Source organism: Cottoperca gobio, chromosome 22, assembly GCF_900634415.1.
Source record: "Cottoperca gobio chromosome 22, fCotGob3.1, whole genome shotgun sequence".
Taxonomy (NCBI): Eukaryota; Metazoa; Chordata; class Actinopteri; order Perciformes; family Bovichtidae; genus Cottoperca; species Cottoperca gobio.
In genome coordinates, this window is record NC_041376.1 from 5,827,367 (window position 1) to 5,845,058 (window position 17,692).

A 17,692-nucleotide genomic window follows, 5' to 3' on the forward strand; every position below is an offset into this window, starting at 1 on the left:
AGAATTTCCCCAAGTTTTCTCATATTGAACCACTTCTCTCCAACACTGTCTCCTCTGTTACTCTCTGTTTTTACGCTTTGTCTCTCGTACCTCTTCTGTGTTTAAAGTTCAATCTACCAAGGCAGGCTGTCTGAATCCTGAGGCTGTTATTGATCGACTTACAAAGAAAGAGAGAGAGAGAGAGAGAGAGAGACAGAGACAGAGAGGGGTACAGGGAGGGAGAGTCAGCCAGGACGGGCGGAGAAGCTGCCTCAAGAGCTTGTCTGAACCGGAGGGTCTATGTCTGTCTGTGTCATTATTGGACAGAAGACACACCGGACACACGGGATGAGATGACGAATGGTGAGCAGAGGAGAACAAGGAGTTAGGATCGAGGTCTGAAAAGGGGGAAGCGTAGTTGCGAAAGGTCTCCTTAATTCACCGCAATCACGTTTCCAGATGATGATGATGTGTGTTAAAGGGGAACAGAAAGCACTCAGTGGAAGTCTATTGAGATTCAAGTCCTGACATGTCGCTTCTCACTCTCGCTTCTCTAAACACACGCACACACTCGTCATAGTTGATATCATCTGCATTTACAGCAAGCGCTTTCCACGGGACAATTCCTCTGAAAGCGAAGGGAGCGGAGGCACGCAGGCGGGGGCTGCCGGAGCTATTACGCGAGGTGACATACCCATTCGTCCTCGTTCTCTGACTGGTCGACTGTTTTCTTGAAACTGTGAAAACAATGGACAACAAACAAGTCCCATTTCATCGCACAAATGAAACAGTAGAGCATACTATCACGCCACCTTTTTGTTGTTAAGTGCTCGCTCCGGTCCACCCTTGTGACATATACACAGACACATGTGACATGTAGACGGAAGTGCAAATATGTCCAAACTTAAGCTGCACCTCCCCCGGTGAATAGACGATCCCTAAATGTATCTCGTACAGCGATGGTCTTAAAACATCGACTGTTTTCGCAGGGATTACTTGAATACTTGTGATATTATTATTATATACACTTGATTTCAACCCAGGTGTGGATCTGAGGTGTATGTCAGATAATAAAATCCAGTTCTTCTAAATACAGGGATGTTGGGTTTCAACCCATTACTTTCATAATTGATTATTCTGCCCGTTATTATCTTGATTAATGAAAGATGAACCAAAGATATTCAGTTTATAGGCAGAAAATCATCACATTTAGAAAGAATTCTGAACAAATCCTCTCAGTTTCCTGAAGTTATTCCCATTTTAGAATTGAGTTTCGACGTAAATCCAGATGTGAAGTATCCCTGGTGATGGATCGTCGGCATCCGGCACTGATTTTTATTAAACCAGGCGATGAAACGCGCAGACATCCTGCCACTAACCTTACATTTTCTCTATCTGTGTTTTGAGTTTGATTCAGTTTTCTCTTCCTGCCAAGTGTGCTTTACTTCTCTTTGCTCGCTCTGTGCATCTGTGTGTATTTGAACTTGCGCTCCTTAAGGTGTCCTTACATCTGCGACATGATTTATTATTATTTTTTCCTTATTTCCTTTTTTTTTTTTACTCTCAAGCTGTTTGAGTTCAGGTCCATTTTTAGAGGTGGGTAAGAGCTGTGTTGTTGAGCCGATCTGGTTTCAACAAACATCCGTGAACTATTAATAAATCATGTCTGCGCTACGCACTGAGACGCTGTTGGCGTCACCATGTTTGTGTGTCTGGGTGCATAAATCGCACTATGAGCTTAACCTTATATTTAAACAAGGCTTCTAAACTTTTTCACACTCCCTTGAGAAAAAATAAAAGGCTTTGTGTCTTTTTTCCGCCACAAACCACCTCCCCAGTATATTCTCTTCCTGTTGCTACCCCGTCATATATAGAACTAAAAATGGTAACCCAGGCATGTGAAATTATAGACTTAACCCAAATTAATCAACAACCTTTCAACACCACTAAAATTCAAAACCACTTTTAAACCTCACCATTCCTCAATTTGCGGCGCACCCTCCAGGACATCACTCGAGGGCTCTGGTTTGAGATCTTAACAAAACCAACTCCTGGAAGGAAGAGCGCGTTGTAATCAGGCCGAGGAACACCTACCACGGGGGTGGCGAGAATAAGAGACGGGCTGAAGGAAGAGAAGCAACAGAAAGGGAAAGATTTAAACGGAAAGGGAAGAGAGGTTAAAGAGAGAAGGTGGAGGTTGTACAAGTGGTGATTTGTGACCCACAGGAAACGGGCAAAGGGCTCATTTACCCCGGGCTCTGAAGGACCATAACAGGCGCTGTGTGTTTCCTCTTGATAACGACGGCAGGCTCAAACCTCAGCCCTCACAAACTGCTCATTTTTGAGTTGAAGCTGCTGATGTTTATTCCATTATTCTTTCAATTTTGACCATTGTCATACCAAAGATGGGGAAGAATTACAAATTGAATGATTGTTCTCTTGGCAGCGTGGAAAAGCTTTACGAGTGTCTCATTCTGCCTTATTTACAGAGCGTGTAAACACACAGATGTGCACGTGGAGATGGTGAGAAAAGGGAGGTTAAAAGCCAGAAAACCCTCAAACAATGCGAGCGAAAGAGGGAGTAAATGCGACCGAGATACTTTGTTCCTAGTGTCAGCTATTTCACTCCATCCCGCTCTTCCAGCCTCAGTTTTTGAATTCAGTTCTAGTAATCGGGATGAGAAGAAGAAGAAAAAAAGAACCGAGAGAGAGGAAAAGTGAGAGATAAAAGACAAAAATGTCCTTGTTCAGTCCGAACCCCACAGTGGTAATGACTCCATCACACATCTCCCTGCCAAACACTCGCTGTTTTATCAGCCTGCTCTAAACACCAAGATAAATCTCTCCGATTAGTTGACATGTTTGACACCTGATAAATAGCAGTTTGAGTGTTTTTGTGAGGGTGTTAGAGGAGTATTTTTCCAGTTGATAACCAAAAAAAAAAAAAGGCATACAGGGTACATTTTTATATCTCGCGTAGTCTGCAAAAGGGCCCCGTCAAGCTGCTGCTCCCAGACTGCAAATTCCTGCTCTCAGCCGGAGGATGATGTGCTAAAATCTCGACGGTGAGAGATTGTGCGCTGTGTATTAGCTTTGAAGTTAATTTGACAAGTGCACGTATACTTCAACTAAAAGCAATAACACCTGCGAAAGAGAAAAGTGCTGTCGCCTCCAGAGGCAGGGAGCGTGTGTGTGTGTGTGTGTGTGTGAGAGAGAGTGTGTTAAAGGGAGTGGACTTACTGGTGAGTGAATAAATGTGTGTGCGTGTGGGATGAAACGTCATTACCTAAGGATCCGAGTACAGGGGCGACGTCATTAAGCTTTAAGGCGAGAAAGTCTCCACGGCACCGGTTTTGCAGTCTGCCTGACCCAGCAGACACGACGGGAAGGCAGGCATGCCGTTTACGATCATTTATTTGGGTGTGTGTGTGTGTGTGTGTGTGTGTGTGTGTGTGTGTTACTTTGTTGTTTTGCGTGCATGTTATTTATTTATTTTCCCTGGTAATATGCCTGAGCCTTCATTATAGCTGGAGCCATAACTTTGATAAATCACTTGGGCTCGGGGCCCTCACTGCTTTCACAGTATTAGAAAACTAATTGAAATTCTCTTCCGCCCCCTCTTCTCTCTCTCTCTCTCTTCTTCTCCCTCCTTTCTTTTTCTCTCTTTCTATTTTTCTCCCTCTCCCTCTCCTCTCTGTTGCGAGGGCCAAACAGTACCATGTTTTTTTTCAGTAGAGTAGAAGCCAAGAGGGGTAAAATGTCATCACTGATTTAATAGGCGTAGTCTTACTCAGAAACACACACGGTAGGCTCTCTCACACACACACACACACACACACACACACACACACACACACACACACACACACACACACACACACACACTGCACTCTGGGGAGTGTTAGGAATCCTGATAATGTCATCATAGGAATCTCCATAATGTACCCCAGTCTCCTGCAGGCTCCAGTTTGACTGTGCCTCCGTCCTCCTCTGCTTTTCATTAGATCCGGGATGAGATTTTAGGTTTAGGTTGATGGGATTTAGAGTTTAGATACTTGTTTCTATGGCCGTGATCCCCCCGCTGTCCCAGGATTGAGGGTCTGTTTGGTTCGTTGCCTGGGATCTCCCAGCTGCCACTGGATTTAGGGTTTAGTCGTTTCATTGTCCATGATCCCCCTGCTGCTACTAGATTTGTTTCATTTGCAGGGATCTCTCTGTGCTGCAGATAAATTCAGGGTGTGGTTGTTTTTGTTGCGCAGGATCTCCCAGAAGAAATTTGTTTTGGGGTCGTATCGTTTTATTGTTCGGTATCTGCTTGCCGCTGCTGGATTTAGAGTTTGGCTGCTTTTTATTGTGAATCTCTCAGTTGTTGCTAGATTTAAAGGTTTAGTTGTTTTTCTCGGTCCAGGATCTCCCTGTTGCCGCTGACTGAATTTCCTGGGGTTTTAGCCACTTCGTTTTAACATCCAGACACTGCTGCTGTTTGTGTGACACTTGGGGCTTTGTGTCCACCCAGCAAACCCCTCCTCTCTCACTGGGTGAGCTTTGTAGTGTGAAGCCAAAGATTTAGCGATGGAAGCAGAGAGTCTGTGTGTATGTGTGAGGCGGCTTGTGTGGACGGGGCGATTTCGTGGAGTCCTGTCAGCACACAAAATTCTCTCTGCAAACATTCCTCTGATGTGATGCAAGCCCAGGAGAGGAGCACAGCGTGTGTATTTTCGACCGGCGGCGTGTGTCTGTTGCCCAGACCGATCCATACCATCACGGCCAGACACACTGCGGGCACATAGCCACACATAAACACACACACAAGTTGCATGTGTGCGTGGTTAATGAGGACGTGTTGATTGATTAGACTGCAGTAATTAGCTGGAGTGTGAAGGCCTGGAAAGGGCCCCCGCTCTGTTGGGAGTGTCCCCTCTGGAGAGACATTGAACTGTGCTATGCACCATTACCGTTAACACACACACACACACACACACACACACACACACACACACACACACACACACACACACACACACACACACACACACACACACCACACAGAAAAAGTCCCATCCATATCTCAGATGCGGGATGAGTCATCTCTCGGAGGCCGTCCTAATACTTTGTGCGAGAGGAAGGATGCGTGTGTGTGAGAGTCTGAGACATAAGGATGTTTGCAGCGTTGGGGATGTGTGTTGCAGAGTGAGATGTGCTTGTGCCAGCAGTTTTCTTTTCCTCCGCTGTGTGGCCCAACACTGACCTGATCCTCTGCCTCACAAATCACATCTCTCCCTCACCTCCTCATGTGTAGCTTGAATTCCTCTCAGCTGGACAGATTTCCTTTCTGCACCACAGAGCTGTTTCTAGTAAATGCTACTAATATGGTATTAAGTATGGCAATCTCAGTCTTCCTCCTCCTGAGTCGTGTGGCTGCAGACTGAACTGCTGCAGTAAAGCATTGTACACAGTGCCACCACATGGACAACTGGGGAATTACACATGGTGCAGTGTTTCTTCAAAGAATTGCCTCTGCACTTGAAGCTTTTAACTCCTCATGTATGTTTCACTTGATCTGAACAATGAAGAAATGATTCACTCCCAAAGGAAAACAAAAAGTAAATAATAAATTAAATGAACCAACACATGATCTTGTTTTTACAGGTTGTGTTGCTGCTGGTTTTAATTATTGTTCTTACTTTTTTATTGATTCATCAAACTTGTATAAAGAAATGTTTTAGCAAGTGTGGCAATTTTGTTAATTTTTATTTGTATTCTCTTTCCCCTCTGCTGTACCTCTCTATCCCTCCTCCCCTCCCCCCCCCCCCCGCTTTTTCTTTATCCGCCGACAGGAAGTTCTACTACATCACGCTGCTGAGAGACCCTGTGTCTCGATACCTCAGCGAGTGGCGGCATGTGCAGCGGGGCGCTACGTGGAAAACCTCCCTCCACATGTGCGATGGACGGACGCCCACGCCCGAGGAGCTTCCCTCCTGCTACGAGGGCTCCGACTGGTCGGGGTGCACCCTGCAGCAGTTCATGGACTGTCCCTACAACCTGGCCAACAACAGACAGGTACAGAGAAAAAGCTTTCAACGTGATGACGTCCGATACAACCGCGCCAGTAGCTGTGAGGCTCGTCACAGTGACAGTCCTCTGAACTGAAGCCAGTGCAGTCCTGTAACAGGATGCTACAGAAAGGGCTGCACATTCTCAGCCATTCAACTTTGCTTTTGGGCTTGATCTTGATGCTGCCATTTATCAAAGCCACCCAGCTAAACTGCATCTCTGCATCTGACACAACTTTTCTCCCGTCTATTTTATTCATCAAAGAGGGGAAAGAAAAGAAACAATACAGGGAATAGATCTCTGCAGATAAAAACAGAATTTTGATTCAATTGTCTGCTGAAATCATGAATCTATTTCAATCTCAGCAGATTGACCACATATTGATTTCTAAGTAGCTAATTGAGAAATTTGAATCGGTTCAAAGAAATGATAATAATTACATTCAGACTCACTCTAATTCAAAAATATATGAAAGGTATAAGAAGAGAGAGACACACACACACACACACACACACACACACACACACACACACACACACACACATCAGTTGTCTATAAACTCCTCAAATTCCCATCTTTTTCTGATTGCTTTCTCGGTCTCCCATCTAAACGTGTTGGCAAGCTTATCTCACCTGAGCCTGAGGCTGTTGTTATTCAGGGTCCCATGACTTATAAATGTGACAGACACACACACACACACACACACACACACACACACACACACACACACACACACACACACTTGAGGCATCCTGGTGTACTCTGGTGAATCCGAATCAGTGTGCAGTCCCTGCTCCTGTACTGTAACACACTGCTCCAGAATGAAGGGATTTTTGGAACAAACTCAATTTAAGATTCATTCTGTACATGAATAAAGTTACTAATTAATAAAAATGCTATTCTTTTTCAAATGATTTTGTCTGCCAAGAGTAAAATTAAACCCAAATATAATGAGCTGCAATGATTAGTTTATTTATTTACTGATTTGATCAGTTATCCAGTCATCCGTTAATTTCAGCTCTAGTCAACATCATGTACTTCTTTACACAAGTGAAAATTCCATATTTCCTGTCTCTTGTAAAACTAAAGCATACATCCAGATGTGGTAAAAACAAACCTCCCGTAAGTGTTTGACTGTCCCTTTAAACTTTCGATCCATCATTTTCATAGAGCCTTGCTGACACTGAGGTTTAAACACAAGACCTTGATTTACAGATGGATTCTTTTAGCACATCGTTCACACAAACCTCCCCTGACTTCTATATCCTCCTTCACTTCCTGTTTCCCATCTACAGGTTCGTATGCTGGCAGACCTGAGCCTCGTCGGCTGCTACAACATGTCCACGGTTCCCGAGAAGAAGAGGGCCCAGCTCCTGCTGGAGTCCGCCAAGAAGAACCTGCGAGACATGGCCTTCTTTGGTCTGACTGAGTACCAGAGGAAAACCCAGTTCCTGTTTGAACGAACCTTCAGGTTACGCTTCATCAGGCCTTTCATGCAGTACAACAGCACCCGAGCTGCAGGGGTGGACTTGGACAACACCACGGTTAGTGCTGCGGCTCATTCATCTTCTGTAGATCTAGTTCTGTAGGCAGGAAGCGAACGTTCAACAGTGATAGTGATTTTCTTCCACCGACTTTCTCTTACGTCTCTTCTAATTTGTCTAAGTACATTTACCCAAATAAGATTTAAGATTTAAGATTAAACCAGTTGCTGCCAACCTTTTCTGCTTGTGACCCATTACATAAGAGGTTGGGAACCAGTACGACACCAGGAACCACTAAGACTAAACTAAGCAGACCTAGTTCTTGTACTGCTGTGAAATGAGTTGGGATGACAGTAGGAGTGAATAAAACAGCAGCTTCAAATACGTTATTCACACTTTGATTGGTCCAGTGTTGGAGTTCTTAGGCTCAATTCCCTGCAGAAAAACCAGTACCCAGGAGACTGGTGATTTATACATCAAAACCAGTTGGGAGGATGGAAAATAAAATATGCCCTTCTGGCAGAGGCTGTGGAAAAAGGTGGATATTATCACATCCCGAAAGTCTGACATGTGGGAGAGGCTACGTGTTGCATTTTGAGTATTAAGTTTAATTATATCAAAAAAGTCAAATAATTGCATCAGCAGGTGATGAGAAGAATGTTTACTCTACGCTCTACTGCAAAGCTGCTGAAAACCCCTTTTTGTGGCGTCGAGATTGTTGATTAAATCTGGTTTCTAAATGATGTGGCGACCGTTCTCTGATGCGTGAAGTCTTTGTGACGAATGGAGCTCAGCGTCAGCTTCTCGTCTTTGTGCCGGTGCGCCCTCATCTCTACATTTCTAACACAGATGCAGCACGTCGCTTCCCTCTGTTGATGCACACATTGCTCACAAATGATTTCAAAGGGATTCTCTTAATTAAACACATCTCCCCCCCCCCCACCCTCCCCTCCCTCCCCATGTTGAATCCACACACACAGCAGACGATACACTCCAATACAGCCAGCTGCATCGCACAACATCAAACACATTCCTGTTATCTTGCTCCACATATTGCCAACACTGTTCCCTCTCTCATGTTAGAAGTCCTACAAAGCCTTTGTGCAAATGTCATGTCATGGTGCGTTTCCACCTCAGGAACCTTCGCAGGAAAAGTTGATGCAATGCTTTTACTCCTAGTCCTAAAAAAGTAGGGCCAGAAATGCTTCCCTGACGAGGATGCAAAGGTTTCCCTTCTCTGAGACGATCATAAACATGGGCCATGATTGTCTACTGTGGAGACGTCTCTTTCATTTATTTATTTATTTTATCCACTTAAACTTAAAGAGTCACGCCACAATTAATACAAAGAACAACACGTGAAAGTTGCGTCTCAAAGGCGCCTGCCATTAATTTCTAATCCATCTTTTCATCCAGAGTTTAGTTCCTCAGTTTCAGTAACTATTTGGTCACAAATGTAACTTTAACCTTTTGCTCTTTTATGACACTCGTTTCTTTCTTCTCAGCCTCTGAGCTAACGCAAACATTTCCTCTGCTCCCTCCCTCCCCCCGACTAGGTCCAGCGTATAGAGGAGCTGAATGAGCTGGACATGGAGCTGTACGACTACGCCAGGGATCTGTTCCAGCAGCGCTACCAGTACACCAGGCAGCAGGAGAGGCGGCAGCAGCGCATCAAGAACCACATGCAGCAGAGCCACCAGGGCCTGGGCCTGGGCGTCAGCCTGTGGCCCTCTCACGGCCGGCAGAGCTCGGTGTCGACACTGGAGGACGGAGAAGGGGAGCGGGAGGAGCGGGAGGAGGGTGAGGAGGGAGGCAGAACGGAGGAGGCGGGCAGCCGGCTCCCCACTGAGGACTACATGAACCAGATCATCAACCGCTGGTAGCAGCAGAATGAGAACACAGACATGCATATGTAATGTGAAATACGTAGACACACACACATACACACACACACACATACCCACACACAGCGGCGCCTGCATCAAAAAACCCAAATGACTGACAGACTTTACTGGAGAGTTGGGATGCGGGAATGAGAGTCGCAGTGGTTGCTATGGAGACCTGGGCTTGGTCGATTGCATCAGCTCACATTATTGAGGTTTGCCCAGTTGTTATTAGCACCCGCTTGCCCTTCCCCTTCCCCCTCTGAGTTTCTCTGTCTCTCCTATCATCTTTACTGACTGAGCCGAGGAGAGATATTTTGAAGAGTTGCTGACGACCGAGTATCTCATTCATCTCTCCCACCTCCCCCCCCCTCCTCCTCCTCCTCCTCCTCCTCCTCCTCCTGTATTCCTCTTGTTCTCTGTGGCCTAATATGGAGCATGAGAAAATAAAATTAAGTCTGTGAATTCCCACTAACTCTTGCTAAAGGACCAGTCTACTTCCTGGATGCTCCGATTTCAAAGGACCTGGGGAAAGTATAAAAGTATGCTAATGGCTGAGCTGAACAAAGACAACGGTGGGAGTACACGAGAGACTGAACCTGAAAGAAGCGAAAAAGAAAAGTTGGACTGAGTTGTGTAATAAAGCTTTCTGCTTAAAAAAAAATCAGCCATTTTACCCATGAACACGCTTTGGTCATGAAATAATTAGTCTCATTCTTATTTTAGGATGATTTCAATTGTATTTTTTCCTCTTTTTTTTGTTTATGCTTTTTTTAAAGCAGAATTGTAATAACACTGAGACCAATATTGCTGCCTAAAGAAAAGTGATTCCTTTTTATTTCTTTATTTTTATTGATTTTTATAAGTCAAAGCTAATGGATCGGATTGATGTACAATGGACCATAGCCATTACTGAAGCCTTGCAACTTGGGGGGGGGGCGGGAAGAGTGGCCTGTTTCTCTGTTAAAGATTTCCAAAGCTCCCGTCGTTTAGCAAGTTCATTATTTCTCCTTTTCTCTCCCTCTTTTTGGATCTCTGTCTCGCAGAGAATGACAGCCAATTACAGTCGAACCTCACAAAGGTGTGAAGGAATCAAAAGCCGGGGGGGGGGGGGGAGAGAAGTGAGTCTGCTGCAGGTTGTTGCCAGGAAGCGTGCTGTGTGAGCGGCGAGCGCTTTGGAAAACTTAACTCAGACAAATGCTCGAGATGGAAGTTGTGGAACTACCGGTCACCATGGCGATGTGAGCCCTTTAATATAGTGGGTGGCATTTACAATTTTCCTGTTTTTGTTTTGTTTTTTTTTCACCTGACCAAGAGCTGCGTTGTTAAAAAAAAAAAAAAGCGGCGGTCTCAAACAAACAAGCCTCCTTCCCACCTGCTGAAAGGGCACACGCTGGCGCCGGTGACCCGCAGTTCAGTCGTGTGACCGGTGTTTTACTTGGTTTTTACCCTGAAGAACGCACAGGGCGAGGTAGCAGTGCCTCTATGTACTGGGATCATAGTCAACATAATTATTGCCAGATATTATGTCTGCATTATACTAATTTTCTCTGACTACTCGTGTGGATGAGTGTGTTTCTGTGCGTGTGTAAATAGTATGTACAGTATGCCTTTGATTGGCGTACGTGTATGCCTTTGTAAATAGTGTGCCTGACTGAGAGAGGATGCCTGACGACTTCTGTGAATGACTGGTACCATGACCAATTATTTTTGCCATTTTGTTTTGGTGGTGGAGCGGGCGGGGGGCAACAAAGTCCCTCCCAACAGCAAGTCACAGCAGTGTGACCGTCGCAGCGATGCAAGCCAATAAATACTCCCCTCTGCCCTTTTCTTTCACATTTTCCTTCCCCCCCTTTTCTTGTCTCCTCCCCATGACGTCGTTACACATGAGGACTCTATAATGATCTAAAAATCATAATTTATATTTTTTTAAATCTGCCCATGTGACACGTCTTTGCTCTTGAAGGCAAAACCTAAACGGTTAGGGTTGGGGTTAGGACATCCGGCTCTGTGACCCCCTCCCCCAATCAGTAATTTGGGCTACTTTTTCATGTGGTCCGATTACAGAATTTGGCCGTTTCTCGCTTGGCAAAAATATCCACTTTCAAATCTCCTATTGATTTTATTTCTCCTCCTGCACTGGAGGAAACATGCATGCAGCTTTTAACCAGCACAGCTGTTATCCAGCAGCTGGTCAAATCTTCCAAATTAATTTGCGTCACCCCAGGTGTCAGTCGACTGTCTGAACTAAAGATAAAAAAAATGTTTGCCCACGGTGATGTTCAGATTTAAATCCGGTACATCCACAGATTGTGACTGCTGCTGGCATGAACCGAGACGTGGTTGCACAGTCCAGTGTAGAAGAAGATTTAAATGCTGGTTTCACCACCGGGTAAACATTTTATCACTAAAAAAACTGCTTCTGGATAACTGAGAGAAATGATGTTTTGACCTACAGAGTGCTGAGTCCTCAGATTATATCAGCTGTATCCAATAAATATTCATTTAGTAATGGCTAAAATGAAACGCCACTCCTTTAACTGCAAGTGGACTGTGTGGGTTTTGTAGTTCAACAACATCCAACAGAGTGATTACTCTTCTCTAGAGAATCTAGCTGATTTGTTATCACGTTAATTTGATCCTTTTCATATTAATATTTCAACACGATCATCTTAATAGTTCTACGTGGGGACTTCCGGCTTTTGTGGCGAGTTGCTTCCTTGAACACGAGGCGTAAAAGTAAATAAGCTACACTTCAATCACTTTCAATGTGTCAATCAACATTACGTGTTTTTAATTCTGTTTTGTATTATTTTCAGGTTGTGTTTCTGTCATCAGAAGGTTGAAATAAGAGATTCATAAAAGACTGTGAACGCTGCATTTTTATTCCATGAAATGTTTTCGAACCCCAACCCTATCGAAAAAGCAAACAAATCTGAGCAATAAGAGGGAAAAGCAAGAAGGTGGAGAAGAGAATTTAAAAGTCGGGGGGGGGGGGGGGGGGGAACTTGTCACAGCACGATTTGAATTAAACTGAATGTAGTCCAAGTTTGGTGTCATCCAGGGGGCAATGGGAGGATACATGCTTCCTTGGTAAGAGATAAACACGTTGTTTTTCTTCACGTCTGACGGAAGGACAAGCTTCCATCCACCCTCCTTGTTAAATTTCAACTAATCACCCCGGATCCTCCATTGTCTCCGTCTTTTGATCGGCTCCTTTTCAAATCAAGGATGATTCATGAAGGGAGGGAGAGAAGAACAAGGTGGTGGGGGGGGGTAAGGAAAGGTATTGTGACGTGTTTAGGGTCAAAATGCTGCTTTTTGTGTAGCCTTCAAAGTAACGCAAATGGTTATAGGAAGAGAGATCTCTATTTTTTTTGTTTTTAACTTCCCCCTTCATTGTATACTTGAAACTGGAGACTTGAAAACAATGCAGCTCCAGGCATTTTGCCCACAACCTCTTTTTTTCAAAGTCAGTCTCGCGTTTGGGCTCCAAACCAAATATCTGGCTCTGTATTCGTGGCTGAAGACAGAATACAAAAGTGATTCTTTACCTTTTTCAGAGTGCTTTTAATTTTCAGCGCTCCAGTTTCAAGTCTATCAGACTTAAAGCAGTCCTCAAGAATACTCTCCATACTTGAAAGAAAAACAAAAACCCTTTTCACTGAAATTATTCCAGGAATTGATGCTGTCAAGCTATACTCAAATATGTTATGTCTCATCACTATGTATATCTGATGTCTTAACAGTGTTTCCTTTGTGACAATGAAGCACCCCGGGTGTCGCTAACATCTCTTTTTTTATTTTTTGTTTTATTTTTTTAAATGTGTTAAAAAAAACAGTGTGATAGAGACTTGTTTTGTTTTTTTTCTCGGATTGGTGTGCAGTCTGTCTCTGGCTCCTTCTGTATGCATCATTCTGGGTTTGTTTCTTATGATTGCAAAAATGAATCATCAAGCCACCAATTAAAATATTTCATTTTTACAGACCTGAGTGTGTTTTGGTTGTCACTGCATATTATTTATAATATTTCCCGCTCTGTCTCTCTTATCAAGCATGAAAAAACATCTCCCCCCTTCTTTTTTTTTGTTGATGGAAAATACATCCAAGGCACGGTACTTGAAATGCAGCCACGTATTCCATTAGGGATTTCTTTTGACAACTTGTGTGGGAACTCTGCCCTCCAGGTTTCTGCACTTCCATCCACAGGCCAATCTATAACTAGAGGGTATTTCTACCACTCGCCTACACTAACCACAAGACCGTGACCCCATAAAGCAGCCGCCCCCCCCCACTAATGACACCCTCAGCCCTGTCAACAGTGATCTACCACCCAATTCAATCTGCAGACACTGGGCCTGCCTAATACGCACAAATACGCTTCTTCCTCTGCCGTGGGAGGAAAGCATTCGGCGAGCGGTGGAGGGAGATTGTGTGCCGGTATAAATATTATTCCCTGTCCTTGGTTTAGCAAAGGAGAGGGAGCAGAGCACAGGCTTCCTCCCCGTCTCATCATCAGTGCGGTTGAGCTTCAACTCTGACCCCTCGACGGCGGGCAGAAAAATAATTTGCCTGCATAGCGACAGGCAGGGGCAATTGGCTGGAAGGAGATTAGAGCGGGCAGACGGCACCGACGAAAGCAAGAGTGTAAGGGAGACGAGGAATCAGAGAGGGCCTTTATGTAAGACGGGAGGACAGAGAGGACGGTTTTATGCTCGACATATGAACAGAGAATGAGGGGGAGCAGGAGAGAAAGGGAACGCTGTGCAGCCTCTCTGGCAGCTGGTACATGGTGTATTGGACTGAACGCAGTCTTTAATCCTCCCATAGCTCTGGGTCGCTGTCATTTCAAGTGCAGCTGGACTGAACAAACAATAATGGCTCAGCTACTGCAGAGGGCTGGACTGCTTTTGTTCGGGTGAACATGTGCATGCGAGTGTTGGTGGAGAAAGTGCTCTCTCCTGCACTGGGAATCCGGCTCCGAGTGATTGTATGGGCTCTGGCTGCGGTCCATTATTAGGAGGTCAAACAGGCTGCAGCTCCTCATTGCCGGTCCCATGCTTCTTTCAGGCAAACAAAAGAATCTCTGGCAATATTATCGGTTATGTTCAGCGTGGAATTCTGCAGATAAGTTCATACTGAGTGCCTCCCTCACATGCATCAGTGCCAGGCTATTGTAGTTCTGGAGGATTGCCCTATTGGCACCGGTACCGGTCACCGTGGAGTTTGGTCCTCTGTCTCTGGTTGAGTCATGTCCAGCAGTGGCCTGGATTAGACCTTCATCGTCAAATATACAATGTGGCTAAATCTCTATACACAAACAATTTAGAGAGTTTCAATTCACTGTTTTGTCAAAAAAAAAAAAGTAACTGCGCGATCCAGTGTGGGAGTGCACATTCTTCCTTCAGCAATAAAATAAATATGATTGGATCGGACATGTGGAGCTGTTGTCTGACCTTCCACTCTGGGTTTGGCTAATCTCTCAGGTCAACACCAAATCATCCCTCATGATATTAAAGGATTGAACGGAAGAATCCAACCTCCCAGGAAGCACTCAGCGCTGAACCTCGTACAGACCGACACCAGTGAGAGTGCAATCTGAGGAATCCCACAATCCCATTATGGTGTGTGTGTGTGTGTGTGTGTGTTGTGTGTGTGTGTGGGGGAGCTGTGGCCCAGGAGCTCATAAAGAGCTGATCCGCTTCAAACTTATTAACCTCTACATAAAAGTCTTTCTAAATGTTGATGTTGGAGGAATGTAACAAACACTGGGTCAGGGCCAAACACAAAATGTAAGACTGTTAGAGGGGTAATGCGTTCCCTTTACGCGCATGCAGTGACACATCGACACACGAGAGAGCACGGAAATGAGAATGGTAAATGTTACAGTGCATAAAAAAAAAAGAGGTCCCAATTAAAAACATCTTTTTGCAGAATAAGCGTTTATGTGTGTTTGATTGTTACAAACACCAAGGTAACAAAGACTGCCCTCTTCTCTACCTGTATTTATGATTTAAGTCCGGACCAGCGCCGTGTTCGGACGCTGTAATGTGGTGAATTAGCTTCATGTTGGCGACCCCGGCTGACCCCTATTATACAGTCAGGGACACATTTAATTAGCGGCAACTCACGTGAAACGACAAAATGTATTAATATTAATGGAGGTTTAATTGAGGTCGTTTTGGTCCCCCGTCGAGACTTTCAACCTCTAAAATGGCTGACGTGTGAGAGGGAGCCCACAGCCCGGGTTCGCCATTTCGTATGTGACCCCGGAGAAGATGACAACCATCTCCCATAATTCATCTAAAGATGTCACCTCCTTGACAGGTGTGTGTGTGTGTGTGTTTATCTATACTTGGAAGGACTGCCTACTAGTGAGGACTTTTTGTTTTGGCCTGTCTTCATAGGGATACAGCTGATGTTTGTGTGTGTGTGTATCTAAATGTGTGAGGTGTCGTGTGCGTGTGTACTTCAAAGTAAAGGTCAAATCCAGCAGGATAATTAATGTTGCTGCTTTTTATATAATGTTAAATCAAACCCTGGAACTGTTCCCTCTGGAGGATCAGCTGTCCAATTTAATTTAGGCTGCAGAGCGAGTAAATGAAAAAAAGCAAGACCCATGTCTGCACACCCTGAGACAGCGTCTATTGTACGTTTCATCCTCTTTTTATCAGGACCACACAACAGGTGGACACGTTTTACAATCCGCCCCAAAGGAAAATAAAGATACAGGCTATCATACAAAGTCAAGGTAAAGCTTTACAAAATGGACCCCAGGAATCCCAGAAGCCTTTTGCAAAATGAGATGGATTTTACCTTCTCTGATGTTTCATGACCACATAATAACAAACTGTTAAGCAGAGGGACAGCTTTGGCTTATTCTTCATGCAGGATTTAGTTCCCATGGCTATTACACCATGCATACAGCAAACCTCATTTACATTTTTCAAATAAATATCTGCTGTTTTCTCAAATCAAGTCCCAAATATATATTTATATATGTGTATATATATATACTGTATATGGATCAACTTATCACTGGCTAGTGTACAATTAGTGTGGGAGCCCTAAACGCATCTACATGCACAGGAATACAGGTACAATCAACCATCTCTCATCTTCTTTTTAAATGGCAAATCTTTCCAAATATTGTCTTCATATAATTATATGCATCATATTAGCTGCTGATATTAAACAGCTCAGCTTTAATATGAGTTTTTATGATGTATATTGTATTGATTTTGTTATATGATTAAATACAAGAAATGTAATTAGCAAGTTATCTTTGAAACAATAAAGAATATACACACAAGACCATATGTATATGTACATATACATACCTGCATGGATACACACACCTGCTGACACACAAGCATACAAATGTATTTATACACATGAAAATACATACCTGCATACACAAACAATTACTGTACTGCTATATACACACCTCTCTTTTTAATCTATTTTATACAGTCTATGTATATCACCATAGACGATAATTAACGGAACAACATGCAGACATTTTCAGTTTCACAGTACACGTTGCTTTTAGAGAAACTCTTTTGGATTTAATATCTCAAACACGTTTCCAGGAAGCCATTGAGCCTGCCACTAATGAAGTGTCAATGGACAAACTCCATAAAAGGGACACCTGCTCTGATTTGTAGCTGGAGACAGTTGTGTGTGTTAAAAAAATATTGATTTTACTGTCCAAAGTCACTGGAATAGCACAATGTAAATTATGTTTAGGGAGGGGGTTTTCATTTGACAGATACAAATAACAGTGGTCAAATGTAATGTGGTACAGATTTGAGGAACTTGTACTCCACTACATTTCAGAGGGAAATATTGTACTTTTTTAACTTTACAGTATGTATTTATAGTAGTTCCTTTACACATTCAGATTATTTCAAAAATATAATCAACATATAAAGTAGTAGAACCTTTACCAATTGCAAAATGAGTGATGCTTACATATTAATGCCTCTGTAATTATAATGAAGTGAATATATATAATCGCCATCCTGAACTATGGTTACTTTCACTTTTTTAACTATATTCCAGTGCTAATACTCATGTACTTTTACTTAAGTAAGGTTTTGACTTTTGTGGCATTGCTACTTTTACTTAAATAACCACCAAATAACAACTGATCACTGCTAAGCATACATTTTATTTTAGATGGACTGGAATATATAAATAACATGTTTTCTGACCACTTTTAAAATAAATATTATTGTGCTGTATAAGGAGAAAAATATTAGCTGCAAACCTGCTCTGTTCTAGTATCAT

At 43.6% G+C, this 17,692-nt stretch overlaps 1 protein-coding gene across 1 annotated transcript in view; it reads left to right on the forward strand.

The window, feature by feature from the left end:
* hs6st1a (heparan sulfate 6-O-sulfotransferase 1a) overlaps window positions 1–13,389 on the forward strand; it is a 51,747-nt gene extending 38,358 nt beyond the window's left edge. Inside the window, exons 2-4 of the mRNA XM_029460516.1 lie at window positions 5,817–6,039; window positions 7,329–7,577; window positions 9,074–13,389. Coding sequence (XP_029316376.1) covers window positions 5,817–6,039; window positions 7,329–7,577; window positions 9,074–9,400 — 799 coding nt within the window. The 3' untranslated portion in view covers window positions 9,401–13,389. The remainder of the gene's footprint in view (window positions 1–5,816; window positions 6,040–7,328; window positions 7,578–9,073) is intronic.
* The last annotated feature ends 4,303 nt before the right edge of the window (window positions 13,390–17,692 follow it).